Source organism: Ctenocephalides felis, unplaced genomic scaffold (assembly GCF_003426905.1).
Source record: "Ctenocephalides felis isolate EL2017-DRISC unplaced genomic scaffold, ASM342690v1 CF-g0.4_SCAFFOLD_00415, whole genome shotgun sequence".
Taxonomy (NCBI): domain Eukaryota; kingdom Metazoa; phylum Arthropoda; class Insecta; order Siphonaptera; family Pulicidae; genus Ctenocephalides; species Ctenocephalides felis.
Window position 1 is genome coordinate 1 of NW_020536569.1, and position 20569 is coordinate 20569.

Sequence of the window (20569 nt, forward strand, 5' to 3'; positions counted from 1 at the left end):
TGTGTGTGTGTGTGTGTGTGTGTGCTTGTATGTATAAGGCATGGGCATTCATATAAAGTGAAAATACGAAATGCATATTGCTGCTATGTTTGCATAATTGAACGCCAAAATGTTAACATTTAATCAGAATCGAAACAAGTAATCGCAAAAAAATCGAAAATAAAAATTTTTGCATATCTTTACGTTTTAAAAGATTCTAAATTCAGAATCTTTTAAAACGTAAAGATATGCAAAATTTTTATTTTCGATTTTTTTTGCGATTACTATAACTTACCCCACGGGAAGTTAATTATAATTATTGTTTTTGCACATTTTTTCCATCGATTATATTGTTTATAAAACAATGTTTTGCATTGGCACTTAACAATCTTTAGAAATACAGTCATTAAAAATTAAAATAATTGTTATTCCAGGTTTGTACATGACAGTAAATGGAAAAGCCGAGACTTCTTGGAATGAGACAGAATCTTATACCGATCACGAAGGTAAATCTCAAACCCGTACTGTACATTATGGCGCGGAAGAAACCTATCTTAATTCTGTTACCTATTTGGTAGGCTCTGAACAAGGTAGTAAACGATTTTATAACAGATAAATGATTAGTAATTAAGATTTGAATTATTTAAAATGTATGTTTGAAATGAAACAGGTTCAGAAGTGCAGTTGGAAAGTGGTAAACACATTCACAATTTCATGTGTGCTCTTCCTGCACTTCTACCTTGCAGTTACGAGGGTGGAACTGGTTTTGTACGTTACACGATCAAAGTGACATTAGATCGACCATGGAAATTTGATCAGACTTCTAAAGCGGCCTTTACTGTTATATCACCACTTGACCTGAATTTAGATCCTAGATATCGGGTATTTATATTGGAGCAGTATTACTATCTGTATTTAAACTAGTTTTGTAGCCTGTGAAGTTTTTGTTGAATAGCAATATCTTTTTTCTTTCATATATATTTGCACCTATTACATAATTAAATTTTTAAAAATTACATAAGCAATTTTTTTGAATAGTCCATAGAATGTCTAAATCGGATGCCAATCCATTGATGCGCGCCCGGGTATGATGGTATCCTATTTTGCTGTTGTATGTCCGAGAGTGGTCTTTTCCACTTTAATCTTTCATTCCTGTTACGCATTAATTGGGTGTTTTAAAAGTCTTTTTTATAATTGTTACTATGGATAAGGAATTCCTCATGTACTGTATTATTATCGAGATCTTTATGTATGAGCCAATTTGGTACATATTTAGGGGCATGACAGTATCTTTGAAGAAATAATTTTATTGATTGAGTTTTAACATAAATGTTCTGAAAATGTAACGTAAATATTTATATTGGTAGCATTTTACTTGAAAATGCTTAAATTATTTTTACAACCCTAAATGTCACCCAGTTAGGACTTTACTTGGAAGCTCCACGAGTATTTTTAAATGGGCATATGGTACTTATAAAATTATTAGATTTCTAGGTTCATAAAGATATAGCCGTTTTTGGTGAAATCCACTTGTTTTCCAATTTGAGAAAAAACTTCAGAAAATTGTGTTTAACCATTATTTTTTCGCATTTAATACGAAACATTCAATTAAAATCAATAAAATGCTTTATTAAAGCGATACCAGTAAAAAGTTTTGCATAGGTACGACCTTAAGCAACAAAGTGTCCCACGTTTGAAATAGAAACTGTTGGCATACCCTTGATCAATTTTACCATTTGAAGATGCCTACACGATTGCAAAATAAATAATGTAAATAAAGTTTAGTTTAAAAAAAAAAAACAGAATTATATTATTGTTGTAGAACGCTTGCAACTGTTAGTAGAAACTTCACAACTCGGACGTACAAATTACGAGGTTGCAATTCCATTTAGACATTTTTAAGTATGGCCAAAAATTGGCTGATGTTTGAAAATGAAAAATAAATAAAAAAATATGTTTCACAAAGTCGGGCAGCTATCAGATTGTACACATTTGCTTAGTCGACTATATAGTTGTCATTAACGGTACCAAATGATGTAATTTATAATTATCGAACAAAATATAGCCGGGGTACGATTTAGGCGGTAGTTTGACTTAAGCAATCTCACCCTGATACTCATATACATTAAACTATATTATATAAAATAATATAAAATTCATCATTTATATATAAAGTTACCAGTGAGCAGAGAATCGACTAAAACTCTTTGGTGCGGTTGTTCTACCAAACCGATGCGAGTGAACGTAGAATTGCCACGTACGGGATACGCACCTGGTGAAGAAATTGCCGTCACTTGTAATGTCTCCAATGAGACCAGAGTGGACGTGGAGTATCTTCACATCAAAATTACAAAAGTAATAAATATATGGAATATAAATAAGTAATATTTATAATATAAATATTACTTAAATGTTAAATGTTTGGTAATGATCTGGCTAGATTCTTGTATAACGCATTATAATGTTATTTAGTAATTATTTCCATTCAATAATGATATTTTGTTATGTAATTTCTTCAATCGCATAAATAAGCAAACAAGACTTCACGCTTTTTGTTTAAATCAATAAAAATAGATTTGTATTATTTTTGCATAATCTAAATGTAATGCATAATGAATCGTAATACATTTTGTATCAGGTTCAAGAAAAAAAATTATTGCAGCCACATACGTATATGAGACATTTTCCTGATCTATCTTTTTTGTTGAAGAGATACAAAATATTAATTTGAAAATTTCGAATTAAAAGACCAATTCGATTCTATGAATTGTAGGAACTATAATGAAATTATCGTACAATAACGGAAACAATTTCGTTTACCGCTCTTACTTTTCGAACATAGATTATTTTAAAGGAAGAGAAGCTTTGTATTTTCATTTATCCATATACTTAATTTACCATTTATTTTATAGATTGCTAAATTTCATAGCAGAAGTCCACATAAAATCAAACACAGTTCAACCGACTTGGTGACAGTAAGTGCTGAAGGAGTTCCTAGATATACTAAAACTTCGATCACAAGAAATATTCAATTACCTGTAATACCTCCTTCATTATTGCACAACTGTAGTATTATAGACATTGATTATGTTATCAAGGTATGTAACAGTGAAATGCCAAAAAGTGAAATTGTATTTCTTATCATCCCTTAATGTAAGGCACAAATACTTTTCTAAATAAGCCGTCTAAATATGATGTAGATTGTCTAAAAATGTTGCAAACTATCTGAATGTGTTGCAAATTGTATGAATATGTTGCAGATTATCTGATTATGTTATAGATTTTTAAAAATATAAATTGTTTGGAAATGTGATAAATTGTCTGAAAGTGTTGTAAATTGTATAAAACTGAAGAATATTGTTTGAAAATATTGCAAAACGTTTGAATACGAGTATATCGTAGATCGTCTTAAAATGTGGTAAATTGTCCGAAAATTTTGTAGATCGTGTGGAACTGTTGTAAATTCTATGAATATGTTAAATATTGTCTAAAATAGACCGATTACTATGAGTAATGTACTATGACTAAATGAGTAAATTATCTAAAGTATATATCTAACTGGGTCTAACTCATTAAATTTTTGCTGATACTTAAAAACAATAAAAGATATAAAAATAATGTATGTTGTAAACATATATAGGTTCACTACAAATCAATTTCTACATCTTTATATTTAATAAGTCAATTATAATTAAAATCAAAGCATGTGTGGCTGTTTGTGTTATAAAATTTGAATAAAAAGTTACTAATTTTGACATGTTTAATATGGGTTCTAAATCCTAATACCAATATTCAATGAAAATTTTTTGAAAATTAATTATTTTCTTTTCGCAAATAGGTCAAAGCCAGTATTCCTGGATGTCACAGGTCAATGCGTTTAGAACTGCCTTTCACTGTCGGTACTGTACCATTAAGTAATAGACCTGAACAACCAGAAATAGGATTCGCAAATGTTGCGCCATCAGCGCCACCAATAACCGCGCAACCTGGTGCCGGCGCACCAAATGATGACTTACGTAAGTAACTTACGGAGAATTAAGTCAAACTTCTTAAGGCATATAATAAATAAATCATTATTTTAATTTTTAACCCTTTTGGCTACTTGAGTGTTTTCCGCAAGCGGCGTTTACCTATTGTACGAGTCATCATGCCGACCAAGTATTTGTTGAATAAAATATTTTAAGATTTTTAAACCATTATCGATCGAATGTATTCACAAATTAAAAATTACTTTTTGAAAAACTAGAAATTGTAATACTCATAAATGTAACTGAAAGTGATGCATTTTGAAGCAAAGGTCAACCCTTTGCAAACATTTCGAATTTTATAAAAAAATTGAGATAATTTGATTTACCTGGGGAATTAACTTTAAAAGCAAACTATTAATTACAAAAACTGCAAAAATTACAAAAATTCATTTAGAGCTAAAAATCTAGTTCTCTTGAAACATATAAATGTATATTGTTTAACACGATTAAGTAAAATAATTGTTTTCTATTTTCAGCTCCTTCATATGAAGAGTGCATGTTTGGTGCACAGAGTATACGCGATAATGATGATTCTCAATACACAATTGGATTCCAAAATTTTACACCTTTGTATCCAGTATATAATTCAAAACAATAATATAGATTATAATATGTAACAAATAATAAGCACCAATGCTTATTATGGGCCTAAAGCCTTGGTTTTACTTAGAAAATAAAAATTATACCTCAATGCAACTTTATTCTCTCGAATAGCAAATATTTCTTATAATGAATAAATGTAATAAATTATTTAAAGAAGATGTTATTTTACAAATATATGCCAACAACTATGCAACTACTTTGTCTTTTCATATAAATTTAATAGGACAGAATCGATACTAACAGAGATTGTACATGTGTTCAACCAGAATTCAGATTTAGATTGTTAGGATTGTGTAGGAAATTCTGCAAATAAATCAAATTTCAATTAAATCTAAATTATATGATTCTTGTATTTCTGTTTGTTTAAAACTTAGTTACTATTGTATGTATCTTAACTATAACTCTTCTTTTTATTTTGGTTGTGACAATGTCGCGTACATTTGATTTGAAAGTAAATTTAAGTACAAGTATACTTAAGGAACTTAATTAATATGGCATTTTTGCGATAAACTGATCTCTAAAATATGTTTTTGATTTATTGGAAATGAATTCATTTTTACAATATTTTGATTTATTAATATAAAGTAATTGATTAGCTAAATTATCAATAATAGTAAAAAGAAAGCAATAATCCAATCGATAAATCATTATCTTAAAAATACAGAGAAGTAGGTATACATATTTTTGCATATATTTTTTTTAATGTTTACTATTTTAAAGTAGAAGGTAAAATATGTGTAACTATAGCCATCACCTAAATCCTTACGATGGGGCTATCGGGAAATAAATATTAGTAATGTATCAATATTCATAACAAAAGCATTTTTTTCTTTGGTAGATGATTTTTATAGTTTTGAGCTTTTATATTTATAAATATAAGAATAAACTATAGTTTATTACACCTAAATATAATTTTTTTTATTTTTTACGTTATTTAACTGTTCTACTGTAAGATGTAATATTATTTTAAATTTGATATTTGATTCTCTATCTCTATAATCTCTATAAAAGCTTACATGTGGGTGGGATAAAAAGGATCGACTAAACATTTACATTGACAAAGGTGTAAACAATATAAAATAGTAATTTAGTTTAGTTTATAATTACAAAAAATTAAATTGAACCTTTGCGCCTCGCCTTACCCTATCTCATTTTTCTATTTCTTTAATATAGTCTTTAATATATTTAGATTCAGAGTTGTCTTATATTGCGGGTAAAAATTCAATAATATTATATACTTATAAGTTGAATATATATTGAAAATAAATTGAATTTACAACTTATATATTGAAAACTATAGTTTTCAATCGGTGAAAGGACTTGTGGAAAGCTGGACAAGAACATAATTCTAACCAGTTTGAAAAGGTTGAAGTGTTGTAAGTGAAAACTAAGTTTTCTGCATAACCACCAGGATATTAAATTATTTAAACTTTGGCGTCACTTAAGCTTTTATAGTGTGTTATGTAGTGCAAGGTATAGCGCATTGAAATTATAAGATTAAACTGTAAAATTTAAATTGGAGATGTTAGAAAACGGATTAAAAAATATTCTGATGTACTGATGTCAAGTATTATTTAGATTTTGGGGAACACTGGACCAGTTTACGACACATTAAAGATCTGAGGAAAACATCTATAGTAAAAAGTTTTTTTCTGTTCATTCACATAATGCCTAATATTTTAATAAGCTTATCTATAACGTCATAAGTGTTATCTTCGCAAAACGCGATAAACGTAGTATTTTCATGGAAATCGAATAAGAAAACACGATGATGTTCAATAAATGCAGATTTAGTATCGTGTGAGTAATTGAAGATAAAGATATCTTTACATATAAGCAGAACTCACAAAAATTTCATGATTATCATATGTAAAATTAACGTGTAATAAAGTTTCACTGTTTACATAACTGAACTATACTAATTAGAGAACATATTCATACAAAATATTTTGCACATTTCTTTTTAAAAAACACTTAGTGACTGCTAGAAATATTAATTTATAAATAGTGTAAATTTGTACAGTTTTTGCAAAGTTTAGTGTTTGGTCTGATATGAGTTTTCACGCACAAATTTTTTATGACAATAATCCGAATGGAGTTTATTATGCGAGTCAAATGTTGTCCGGAAGGGTAGAAGTTACTTTGACAAAACCAAAAAAGTTTAGATGTGAGTGAAATTAGTATAAATCTATCTAAAACTATATATATTAACAAGTTGCATGAACTTACAAAATTAATATTTGATTTATGATTTATCTGTCTAATGATTTACTAACCACATGCCTAAAAGAATACGCCTGTCTCCAAGTTGGCCACTTGTCTATTTTTGAACCTGCCTACCTGTCCACCAAGTTTACCTGTCTCCCTGTCTACATTTCACCTATCTACATGTCAACCTATCTATATGCCTATCTTCCTATTTGTCATCCTGCCTACTAGTCTATCTGTTAATTTATCAAACCACAAAATGTCTATTCTTTACTTTTTTACCTAAAATTCCAAAATCGCTGGACCTCCCTTTGCAAAAAGCTAATAAATACTGTATTTTCACAAAACAAGTAAAATATAGTATCATTCGAATTGGATTCTCGAGTCCCAAAAAAACTTCAAATTTTTGCACTTTTTGCTTTTTTGAAACTGCTGAAACTAAAAGCATGTCCCACCACCAATCGGACACTCTGTTTTTCCGAAAACTGAATTTAAATGTTTAATATTTATTGCCCCGTATTAGTACTTATTCCCAAAAATTTCACTAGTTCTTCATTTCGTTAATACTAATAAAATATTTTTGGAATCATTCAAATCGGATGCTCGTTTCTCTCAAAAATTAAATTACCATTTTTAGCACTCTTTACCCCGTATCTTCAGAGCGGCTGAACCTGCCTTTGCCAAAAACTAATCAGCACGGACAGCACGTCTCCTTATTAATAGGAATCAAATGTTTTTGAATCATTCAAATTGGTTGACCCGCGTATACATGCACCCACACACATACTTCTATTTTTTCTAAGGTATGCCAAAATATTCAGAAACCTTTGAAACCCAAAGATATATAAAAATTTTCGATTTTTGCAATTACTATAACTTAATAACAGACTTATCTATAAACTATGTTGTATAATTGCAAATATTTGGTTTAAATTCTACAAATTCATAGTAACTTATTCTTTAATACTCTCCAAATAAAATTATTGAAATGTACTATTTCTCTGTATCTTCAACGTCTCTGTTTAATAATATTATTTCTATTTCGATTTCATATATAAACACTTGATATCAGGCTTATATTTGACAATAAACGGGAAAGCAGAAACATCTTGGACCGAATCAGAAACTTACAGAGATCATCATGGCAAGAACAGAACACGTACCGTTCATTACGGTGCTGAAGAAGTTTACCTTAATTCTATTACCTATCTGGTAGGATCTCAACAAGGTATATATCCAATTAACAATAGTGAAATCGTCCAAATCAAAATTTAATTAAAACTTGTGTAAATATAATAACACAAGCCCACAAAAAAAGTTGTCTGGGCTGGGTGGATGTGCGACATTTGCTTTGTAATGTATTTTTTACCGCAGAATATGAAACTAAATTCAAAATTGGGACAGCAAAAAATAGAGCAAAATGGAAAAAAACGACAAAACTTTTATCCAGTAATTTTTGTTCATGATAATTAAAATTTAATTTCTATCATTTCCTGCCCTTTTTCATCTTAAATGACCTATGCAAAGGCTTTTTTCGAATGGGTTGAGTTTCTCTTTGAAGCACCCAGCAGTATTTATAAATTTATAGTTATTCCCCATTGCCCCTGGGTAATCTGCAAATATATTTGCAGTTATTTGGAGATATGTTTGGAAATTACTGTTGGATGCAACAAAAAAAGTTTGTTGAAAATATATTTTCAACACAGATGAAAAACGGTGCAGGAGTCCGTCGCACCAGTTATTTAAAGAGAAAAGGCCCTGAAAACGACGGAAATTATGAGACCTTAATTATCATGCCGGAAAATGACTATATTGGAGATTTTTTCTTTCTTTTTATTTCGATCTGTTTTTTTTTCAGTTTAATCACCAATTTTGACCATATATGCCATATTTGCCGGTAAAAAATACATTGGAATCATTTATCTAGCACAGACAATTTTTTTTGTGGATCTGTATAATTAATTACAAATATTTTTTTTTTTTTGTTATTTATTTTTTTATTTTTATTGGCCTCGCTTACTCGAGCATTTAGCCACCTACAACATATTTTAATTTCATTACAATATCTCAATTTCAATACAATCTTCATGTTCATACTATTTTTCTTATATAAATCCTATTCTTCTTCCTATTTATTCTATCCTATTCTATGTACTCATCAACGTAACTTCATTCTTCTTACTTCATTCTTCTATTCTCATTACTTCTATTCTTACTTCCATTCTTACTTCCATTACTTCTTTCATTACTTCTATTCAATGAATCTACTATAAAAACAAGTGCATGTCAGATTGAATTTTACGGTTTATTAAAATTGCATGAAAAGCTTACAAAAGTGTACTGATAATTAAATAATTGCTTACAAAAAACCATACATAATCGAGACTCTAATGTGCGTTTGTGGAATCAAAAAAATGTCTTACATTTCAATCAAGATATAGTAGCGAATATGGAATCGGACAGTAAACCATCAGAAATCCCAAAACTTCGAAAGACCGTTATTGGATCCAGCAAATACAGCAAGATACCTCGCGAAGAAGGTCGGACCAATATGTTTAGATCGGAAAAGGTCTCGCTGCGTTCAACTTCATCAGTTTCTGACTCAAGACAGGAAGTAATATCATCTAGTAATAGTGCATCTACAAGCCTCACTCAACCACATTCTGATGTCAAGAAACATCCTAATTCATAGCAAGTAGTCAATTTCAAAAAAAGAAAAACTTCATTTGAACCATTAGGAATAGATGTCAAAATTCAAAACAGATTTTCGGCCCTTTCAACAATAGAAACAGCTAATGATGACAACTCAGTTAAACCGGCTCCAGTCAGTAAGCCCCCTCCAATATTTATTTACGGAGTTGACGATATTAATGATATGTCTAATCAATTAAATGAAATAATTCCGCACGATCAATATTTCCTGAGAAGTTTAGCTAACAATACATTTAAAATTCTATGTAATTCTGTCGACCATTTTCGAACTTTATCCAGACATCTAAAAGAAACTAATGCCGTATATCATACATATCAATTAAAAGAAGAGAAGGCTTATAGGGTTGTTCTTAGAAATGTACACTTTTCAACAAGCACAGATGCAATTAAATTAGAACTATTAAAACAGGGTCATGTAGTACGTAATATCCTAAATATTAGACATAGAATAACAAAAGAACCTCTTAATATGTTTTTTGTTGATCTGGAACCAAATAGAAATAACAAAAATATTTATAACATTTATAAATTATTCAACTGCATAATACGCGTCGAACCACCGAGAAAGTCCAACAACATTATACAATGCACTCGCTGTCAACTCTTTAATCACACCAAAAAATACTGCAATAGACCATTTGCTTGCCTAAAATGCGGTGACAATCATAATACTAATGCTTGTACCAAAGATCCGAATGCTTCGGCATGTTGTTATTTTTGCGACGGTGCTCATCCAGCTAATTATCGCGGTTGCTCATACTTCCAAAAAATTAAAGAACAAAGAAACAAAACTCCAGTAAATCAATCAGTCATAAATCCAAATCCAAATAACCAAAATTTTAAAAATTCTAATAATTCTAATTCTAATAATAAAATAAACAACATTTCTCCGGCCTTAAATCCAACAATTCAAAATTCATCCTATGCAGACATTGCAAAAAACAATTACTCTGCTTCTAATCATTCACCTTCAAATCCCGATTCTGATTCTCTAGCAACACTTATTTTAGAATTTAAAAATATCTTCAATCAGCTTTTGCAACAGAACACCATAATAATAAATATGTTATCCACGTTAGTCAACAACAAAAGCAATGGCAAAAATAATTAAAATTGCTGAATGGAATGCCAACGGTTTAATACCTCACAAAAATGAAGTAGAATGTTTTTTAAAGTTAAACTTAATAGATATCTTATTAATCTCAGAAACTCACTTCACTGAAAAAAACTACTTTAAAATTTATAACTACACTACTTATAATTCAAATCACCCAAGTGGCAGGGCTCGCGGCGGTTCGGCTATATTAATCAAAATAATATAAAGCATTTTGTTCTACCAAATATTTCTGATGATTTTCTACAAGCAACTCAAATTTCTGTTGAAACAAATTTATATAATTTTTGTGTTTCTGCTGTTTATTGTCCACCAAGATTCAAAATTTCTTGTGCTCAGTTTTCTTCATTTTTCTCTCAGTTAGGTAATAAATTTATCATTGGTGGTGACTTTAATTGTAAACATATTGCCTGGGGTTCTAGACTGACTACAGCCAAAGGAAAGATTCTTCATGCAGCCATAGGGCAAAATAACCTCTCCTTTATTTCAACTTGCAGTCCAACTTATTGGCCTTCTGACCCTACTAAAGTTCCAGACCTTTTAGATTTTTTTATTGTGAAAGGTATTGATCTTTCAAATCTCAATATTGAATCTAGTTACGATCTCTCTTCAGATCATTCTCCAATACTTGTGACGTTTAGCACATTTCCTACTCCAGTTATCAACAATCATATTGTACACAACAATCTTTCTAACTGGATTCAATTCAAATCCATACTTGATTCAAAATTATTTCCAAAATCTAGGCCTTCAAGCGTTATTGATATAGAAAATAATATAGATTATTTTTCTGAGATTATACGTGAAACAACCAAGCAGATCACCCCGAACATTATTCCAAGAAATGATAATATAATAATTCCGCATGAGATTAAGAAGCTAATTGCATAAAACGAAGAGCAAGACGTACGTGGCAACATTCTCATCTACCAACGGATAAGACATCGCTTAATCATCTCAATAACACGCTGAGGAAAAAAATGAAAGAATGGAAGAATTGTACATTCAGGTCGTATATATTGCAGCTAAATAGGTACGATAATTCCATATGGAAACCAATCAGAAATAAAAGTAAACCCCTACAACAAAACCCTCCTCTGAAAATAACCAACCAAAACGGATTCATTTGGGCAAAAAGCAACGAAGAAAAAGCGGAGGCATTTGCTGATCATCTAAGTAGCATTTTTAGCGCTCGAAATATTTCCCAGAATAATTTAATTAATAATTTCGTAAATCAACCCATACATTCTACACCATTAGGACATTTTTCACCAAATGATGTCTTATGTGAAATAAAAAGGATAAAAAATAGATCTTCGCCGGGTATGGATAAAATTACTCCAAAGATGTTAAAAGAATTGCCTACAAAAGGTATTTTATATATAACGAATATTTTCAACGCCATACTTCAATACAATTATTGGCCCACAGCGTGGAAGACTGCAGAAATTATTATGATCGCTAAACCAAACAAAAACCATCACACTGCTAGTTCATACCGTCCTATCAGTCTTTTATCGATATTATCGAAAATTTTAGAGAGGCTTTTGTTGCAGAGATTGTCAGAAGATCATCCGAATGATAGTTGGATTCCTCATCATCAGTTTGGCTTCAGAAAAAATCACTCTACAATTCAACAATGCAACAGAAGGGTGTCTCGTATTCTTGAAGCCATGAATAGAAAGGAACACAGCGTAGCCGTATTCTTAGATGTCAGTCAGGCTTTTGATAAGGTTTGGCACTCAGGACTCCTATATAAAATCAAAACAACTTTTCCAAACTACTTCAATATCTTAAGCTCATATTTGCTTAATAGAAAATTTAGAATCAAAATTAAAGATGTGACTTCGAGCATCAGAAATATAGAATGCGGGGTACCACAGGGCAGTGTGCTAAGCCCTGTACTTTATCTTCTTTTCACAAACGATATGCCCACAGATGATCTTCTAACCATATGCACTTACGCCGATGACATAGCAATTATTTCATGCAATTCCGATATTAGAACAGCAACTTGTCAGTTACAAAATTATTTATCTAGTCTCGAAAAATGGTTTTTAGATTGGAATATCAAAATCAATATCGAAAAATCTCAGCACATAATTGTTTCTCTAAAACATCACAACAGTCCACCTATCATCATGAACAATTCAATAATTCCACTATGCAATTCTGTTAAATATTTAGGCATGCACATTGATTCGAAATTGACATGGAGAACGCACATTGAATATAAAAAGAAACAAATCCAACTGAAAATAAAAGATTTTTACTGGCTTTTTAGGAGGAAATCTGAAATCTCTCTCGATAACAAGGTACTTTTGTATAAAACTATCATAGTGCCCATTTGGACTTATGGAATCGAACTATGGGGTTGCTCATGCAAATCTAACATAAACATCATTCAAAGGTGCCAGAATAAAATTCTGCGTATCCTTACTAATGCGCCTTGGTATATTTCGAATTTTTGCCTACATAAGGATTTGAAAATCTCAACAGTCAACGAAATGATCAAGATTAGAAGTTCATCTTTCAACAACAAATTAATCCAGCATACAAATCCTACAATTCAAGCGATTCAGAGACCGATAAGAAGATTGAGCAAGAAATGGCCTTCCGATCTACCAAACACCTAGCCCTATGTCTGTACGCTTCAATGTATTGCATTTTTTGTTGTTTTTGTTTTTTTTTGCTCATATCAATTTTGTAAATAAGACATTAACAATTGTCAAAAAAAAAAAATATTTTACATTAGAACAAACATATGCTACAAAATTTTATTTAGTACCGAATTGCCATTTCTCAAAACAGGTGCAGAGGTCGAACTGCCTTATGGTAAACATACCTTTAATTTCATGTGTGCTCTTCCTGCACTTCTGCCTTGCAGTTACGAAGGCGGAACTGGGTTTGTACGTTACACTATCAAAGTGACATTAGATCGACCATGGAAATTTGATCAGACTTCTAAGGCAGCTTTCACTGTTATATCAGCATTGGACCTGAATATGGATCCCAGATATAGGGTACGTTTTTCTAAACGTTTATTTCTGGAATAAAAAAATATAATTTGAAATATCAAAATATTCAACGAAACACATACAAAAATGAAGGGTCACTGAGAAAGAATAACTGTCGATATGTTTATTTGTATGATAAAATACTACGAAAAGAAGTCATAAAATATTTAAGGGGTTAGGGGTACTTGGAATTTTTGAAAAATCGATTTTTAATTTTTTGCATTTTCATTAAGTGTAATATCTTGAAAATGTTCTCTGAAAATTTGAAGTTTATCCGATGATTACTTTTGAGTTATTGGACCCTTACCAGCGCGTTGACGCAAGTGGAGAGCTCGATACTTATACTCAAGATTATTCTCCCTCACCTCCTGATGTTTAAAAGCTTTTAAACCGATTTAAACGATCTCAGCAATGATAATTTACTTTCAAGATGTGTAGTTCAAGATTGAAACCATAATCAGGAAAAATTAAAAGCTTCAACCAACTAGTGTAAAAAATATGCCTAAAACCGTGGATACTAGTTGTACTATCGTACAAATTGTTGAATACATATACATAATCATTACTATTGATTATGGGTACCCTAGGACCTAATTGTGGGTATAATTCCCATTGGTATGCTGAAAAATTGGATGCTGCACGTGTGAAAGTAGCAGATCAGCGCGCCAACGAGACGACACGGGAGGGCAGAATGCTTCGTAGGCAACACCAAATGAAAATTTTGGAAACTTCCACAAGGCTGAAGAACTGTTATATGGCCCAGGAATAGATGACTCGGTGTAAATGAATTTAAAATTCGTATTTCTGTACGCAAATCCAATGTAAAACTTTGAACGCGTTTTTCTCAAAACTATGTTTTTGAATCGGTGACCACTGTACTCAAAAAACCGCTTAGTAGAGATTTTAATTAAATTTATACAGCTTTTATAATACATAATAAACTCGTGCTGATCGTAGGATTTTTATTTTTCAAAAATTTGAATTTTTTAAGACCAATTAACTGTTGATTTTTTACCCAAAAATCAAGATTTTTCTTTCTGATGCTGTCATTTTGTTAATTTTTGCAAAAAAAGGAAAACCTTCGATCCGGCCCGGATTAACTATTCATAAAACTATTTTTTTAATTTTATTGATTTTAGATGAATCTCCAAGGAGTTATGATGGTCACCGCCAGGACCGTTTTTCGAAACAGGGTCAAGAAAAACAGCTATAACTTTGGAATATTGATTTTTTTTTTCTGAATTTTTGTTACATTAAGTCAAAACATTGTATAATAATGCTGTATTAATATTTTTGTAGAAAAACATCGCTTAAGAACAAAAAAAAAATACTGAAAACACTCATTTTTTCGTGCCTGCAAGTACCCCTAACCCCTTAAGTATTTATATGACAGAAAATTAAAATAGCAACCACACATCAAGTAACTCAACAACGCTGAAAATGCACAAACTGCAATGGTTTATAAAAAAAATCGAAACTTTTATTAGAGAAAAAAGTTTTGGTGTATAAATTCGTTCTAGAGCCTACGTAGATTAACTACGGCATTGGCTATGAGACGCAAGTAAGATCAATATTAAAGCATAGAATTTAATCAAAGATTTTGAGAAATATTACGGACGCACCTTGATACGTCTCCAGTTTTACAATATCTAATGACTTAAAAAAATCTTAAGTAGATGAGATAATTAACAAGTTGGTTTGATATTTAGCCTTGAGGCAAGTTACATGAACTTCCCGATATGTTTACATAATCGACTTGATCAATAAAAAATAAATTAATTTACGAGTCATTAAAAGTATTCCGACTGGATTTATTACACATAATTGAAACGAACGAACACTTTGACTCGGATTATTTTTTAAAAGTAAATTTTCAAAATCAATTTTTATAATTGAACCGTTTCCAGGACTTTAATGGTTTATTATGTTCAAGACCAAGTACTCTATCATAATACCCAGTAAATAGTCTAATTTTAATTTTAACAAATGTCAAAAGAACTATTCATTTTCTCAAACTTTGATTAATTTTAAAATCAAACTATTTGTAGTAAGGCTGTAATATTTCAGTAAGTAGTATAAGACCATGAAAATAGCTAAAAAAAAATCCATAAAAATCGGCTTAAATTTTTTTAAGCTAATCAGTATTATTCCAACTAATATCTTTCGAACAGTTTTCGATTTTTTTAAATCGGTTCGGTAGGATGAGCTTAAATGTGGACGAAAAGTTTAACACTTTTTTTTCAATTACAAAGGAACGGCTTGGAAGATCGTCGCACAAAACTGACAAACGATAGTCCTCACCGAAACATCAAATGGTTTTTAAACTTCTGAAATCGGTTCAGGCGTTTTTGAGAAAACGTCGATCAAAGGTCTAATTTTGACAAACGCTAAAAAAATGACACTAATTTTTGCAAACTTTGACGATTTTTTAAAATTAAAACGACTTGTCGTAGAACCGTAATATTCTAGTATGATCTATAAGACTATGGTATCTATCGTCAAAAAAAAATCATAAAAATCGTCGAAAAAAAAAATTTAACACCTTATTACAAGAAAACGGCCCGGCCGATCTTTATCAAAAACTAATCAGGTCGATTCCCAAGCAATATTTCGAACAGTTTTCGAATTTTCAAAATCGATTCAGAATTGCGGGCTAAAACGTGGACGAAAAATGTTTCACTTTTCTGCGATTTACAAAGAAACAGCTCGGCCGACCTTCGCGCAAAACTTAGAAACGCTAGTCCTTATCGAGATACATCGAATGTCTTTTAATTTTTTAAATCGGTCAGCCGTTTTTGAGAAAACGTCGATTTACGGCAAAAAATCTGTTCACACACACACACACACACATACACACATACTTTTTACAAATTTGGTCTCATTCGATTCAGAATGGCTTGAAACGTCAAGAAAACATAAAATTAGCAATTCGGATTTTTTTATGAAAACATAAACTTCTTCGGGAAGTTAAAAACAGAAGCAGTACTCATATAAAAAAATTTTGATCATCCAAATTAGTTACTAAGACCAGTTCTCAATGTACAAAAAATATTGGCATATGTAGCAACTTAGAAATTACTCATAGGAGTGATTTCTGTCCATTTTTTTTCAGTCCAATCAGAAGCCTACGATGGCCGAAGTTTTAATTCAAAGGTCTAAATTTTATTATTTATAGGTATAAATTTTATTAAAGGATAGACCTCTAAAACTGTTGTTCCCTATATAAAAATAATAAGCACTCTTGATATTGGATAATGCATAGAAGACGATCCAATGGTTGCCCTTTTTATTTAATTGTAATGATATATTGTTTATCTATTGCATCAATGTCGTGATTGGCTGTATCTATGGAAAGCGTATATCATTATTGCTTTATATTTGGTTGACCGAATAATTTAAAATTATCATTAGAATTGTTTATTCTAATTAAAAAACAGAAATATAAAAAATGTGTTTTGTAAATGATTTTGGTTAATAAAATTACATAAGCGAAATGCAAGAGCTATCTACAAGGCCATAAAATAAATCAAAGAATATAAGACGATATAAGATAAAATAAATCAAAGAAATCAACATTTGAAATAATTTAAGAAAACAAATGCAGTCCTCACCAAATCTAAATATTTATCAAAACTCACTCATATTCAATAATTTTTTATTCGCAGTTGCCGGTGATGATGGAATCAAGTAAAACTTTTTGGTGCGGTTGCACCTCAGGACCATTATTTGTCAGCGTGCAATTGCCACAGTCGGGTTATGCACCAGGACAAGAAATACCTGTCGCATGCAACATCTCAAACGACAGCAGGGTGAATGTGGAATTCGTTCAGATTAAAATTACAAAAGTGAGAACAATTTATTACTACTTCAAGTATAGTAATATTATTCTATATGACTATTTCAAAATCAGTATCGTTCAGCTGTTATGACTACTGTCACTACCGTACCCAGCCTCCTCTACTGCTCAGAAGTCATACATGAATATGAAAATTAAAAAATAAAAAAATGTTCTTTTTTTGAATTCAACATTTGTTCAGATTTCTTCTAATTACAGATCGCTAAGTTTCATAGCAGACATCCACACAAAATTAAGCAAAAATCATCAGATTTAGTGACTGTAACAGCGGAAGGAGTTCCTAAATTCAATAAAATATCAATCACAAAAAATTTCAAGTCCCAGTAATTCCTCCATCGTTATTACAGAACTGCAGTATTATAGATATCGACTATGTAATTAAGGTAAATAAGAAAAATAATCAAGAGAAATTGGTTGTTTAGTTAAATTAAACTTTAGGTAATGCCTAATAAAATTTTTAAAAATATATCATTAGATATAAGCAATCCACGAAAATTACAGTATGTAAGTGCAATTAAATAATAGTTGAATACACTAAATCGATGGTTGGTTTGTTCGTTTGGAACATTTTTTAACTTCCCGAAGGAGGAGTTTATGTTTTCGCCAAAAATCTGATTCGCTAATTTTATGTTTTCTCGACGTTTCAAGCCATTCTCAATGAAATGAGACCAAATTTGCAAAAGTAAGCGTATGTGAGCCGATTTTTGACCTTTCGCCGACGTTTCTCAAAACGGCTGGACCGATTGTCACTCGATAGGACTAGCGTTTGTCGGTTTTGCACGACGATTAGGCAAGACTTTTTGTAACTAGCAGAAAAGTGAACAATTAATTTTTCGTCTTCGTTTTAGCCCGCAATCCTGGATCGATTTAAAAAATTCAAAAACTCTTTGAAAGATATTAACTGGAAAAGCTACTGATTAGTTTTTGGTAAAGATCCGCTGGCACGTATTCTTGTAATTAACTGTTGAAAAAAAATCGTCAATTTTTATGAAACTTTTATTTTGACGATATACATCATGGTCTTCTAGAACATACTAAAATATTACGGCCCATACGACTAGTTTATAATTTAAAAAAAAAAAACATGATGACAGCAGCTTTTGTGAAGTGATAAGTAAAAATTTGAATTTCACAAATTAAAAGCGATTGAATAAATTTAATAAAGAGGAGCCAAAAGGTTTAATTTTATTTTTATTATTATTTGCTTATATTTTACATTAAATCATATTACGGATATTATTTTCATGTAAATTTTATCCTTTGCTCTTTTATTTATTTATTTAAATTTATATTATTATTTATCAATATTACTTGATGTTAATAAATTAGCAGTTGTAATAATTATTGAAATGAAAAAAAAAGGTATAAAGAAAATCGCCAAGCCATTCGAATTTAGAAATGACTTAGGAATTGGTAAAACAATAAGTGAGCAGTCTACAAAAATTCTCAAAAAAGTTGTGTAAAAAGTTTTACCATTGATTTAAATCATTAAATAATATCAAGGACTACGTATATGATATATGTAATAGTGTAGTTGAAAATTGTATCTAAAAATCTTAATCTCAATTTCGGTTGATTAAGTCAATTATTACACATTTTGAGAAGATCATGCTACTTGCCTTAAGGCAAAATGATACTTTCAATAAGTTTTAATATTGTTTGAACAGAAATCAGAACTTATACAGAGTCCTATATAGATGTTCTGCTGATTTGACTTAATGCTACGTCGGTTTTACAGATGGCAACCCATACAATTATTTAATCTTTGTGTGATAAAATTTATTATTACAATTTCTGTAAGTGGCGCCAAATACAATTATTGTGAGATTAAAAATGTCATACTGTTTATTATTAAAAATCAATAATTCTGTAAGAATAACGTTTTAACGAATCAATTATTCACAATATCATCCTGTACTATTAGTTGCAAATATGATTTTATTGATTACTTAATTATCTCAACAATTTTATTTTCAGGTGACAGCAAGTATTGGAGGCTGCCACAGATCTTTGCGCATTTCATGCCCCTCACGATTGGCACAGTACCAATAATAGATCGATACGAACAATCAAATATAGGATTTACATCAATTGCGCCATCAGCACCGCCTATAACAACGCAACCTGGTTCAAGTGCCCAGTATGATGATTTACGTAAGTATCTTGTTCTTGTTTTTGTATCGCGTTATGCTACAATTTTGTAACAAGCCAATCCACATGAAAGTACAAAAAGATACCTTCAACTATGAATAAATGTTGCCAGACAGCAGTGACAACGATTTTCACGTGGAAATATAGATAGCAATATGTTTCCAAGTGAAAACAGCACCAATACGGCATTGCTGCACCAATAAAAAGTCATCACTATTATAACAATTGTAATATTAAAAGTTCAGCACATAGAGATAAGACAACTGTTTGGGTTGCTATCTACAATAAAACAAACTTAGTTTGTAAGAAATTCATCACAGCAGCTCATAGAATCCATAAGTTCTGATCGCTCTTCAAATAAATTAAAAAAAAAAAAACAAAATAAAACTATGAATAAATAGACCATGATAAATACAGACACGAATTATCTCGGATATATCAAATATCCGTTTACTTAAAAAATCATATTAATTCTTTTGAAAAAGAGGTTAGCTTTTGCCAAAGATCCTTTGTTTTAATTTTATGTTTTCTTGATGTTCAAATCATTCTGAATTATTCCACATCAGAATTGGAAAAGTGTTGTGTGTATGCTATATTATCTAACATAATATATATAAAACAAAAGTAAGGTAAGGTAGTCTGTGCCGTTTTATCTAAATATATTAATTTTTTAACTATTTTATTGAAACATAGAGTTAAGAGTTCTTGGTCTTAATGAGCATCCTCAAACATTATAGACCAAAACTGGTTTAAATATACAAGATTGGTATAATAAACCGTGCTCTTCAAGAGGGTTCGCAAAGTTCAATGGCAGAGAACACATATTACAAGTAATTACTATGTATTTACATCGATAAGTTTATGCAACTTTTCTGAAGACAAATTGCTACTTACATCTAGT

At 30.5% G+C, this 20569-nt stretch overlaps 2 protein-coding genes across 2 annotated transcripts; both read left to right on the top strand.

Annotated features, from left to right (window-relative positions):
* Positions 1–413: 413 nt before the first annotated feature.
* LOC113364671 (arrestin domain-containing protein 2-like) lies at positions 414–4605 on the top strand (the record flags this gene model as incomplete). The annotated part of the gene is made up of 6 exons (XM_026606840.1): positions 414–569; positions 650–861; positions 2155–2334; positions 2892–3077; positions 3818–3995; positions 4484–4605. Coding segments are annotated over 6 exons (1034 nt in total), but the record flags the coding sequence as incomplete, so codon positions are not given.
* A 3856-nt stretch (positions 4606–8461) lies between these two features.
* Positions 8462–19671, top strand: LOC113364687 (arrestin domain-containing protein 17-like; the record flags this gene model as incomplete). Its single annotated transcript, XM_026606841.1, has 6 exons — positions 8462–8496; positions 13430–13667; positions 17327–17506; positions 17716–17840; positions 17993–18021; positions 19495–19671. Coding segments are annotated over exons 1-6 (784 nt in total), but the record flags the coding sequence as incomplete, so codon positions are not given.
* Between the last annotated feature and the right edge of the window lie 898 nt (positions 19672–20569).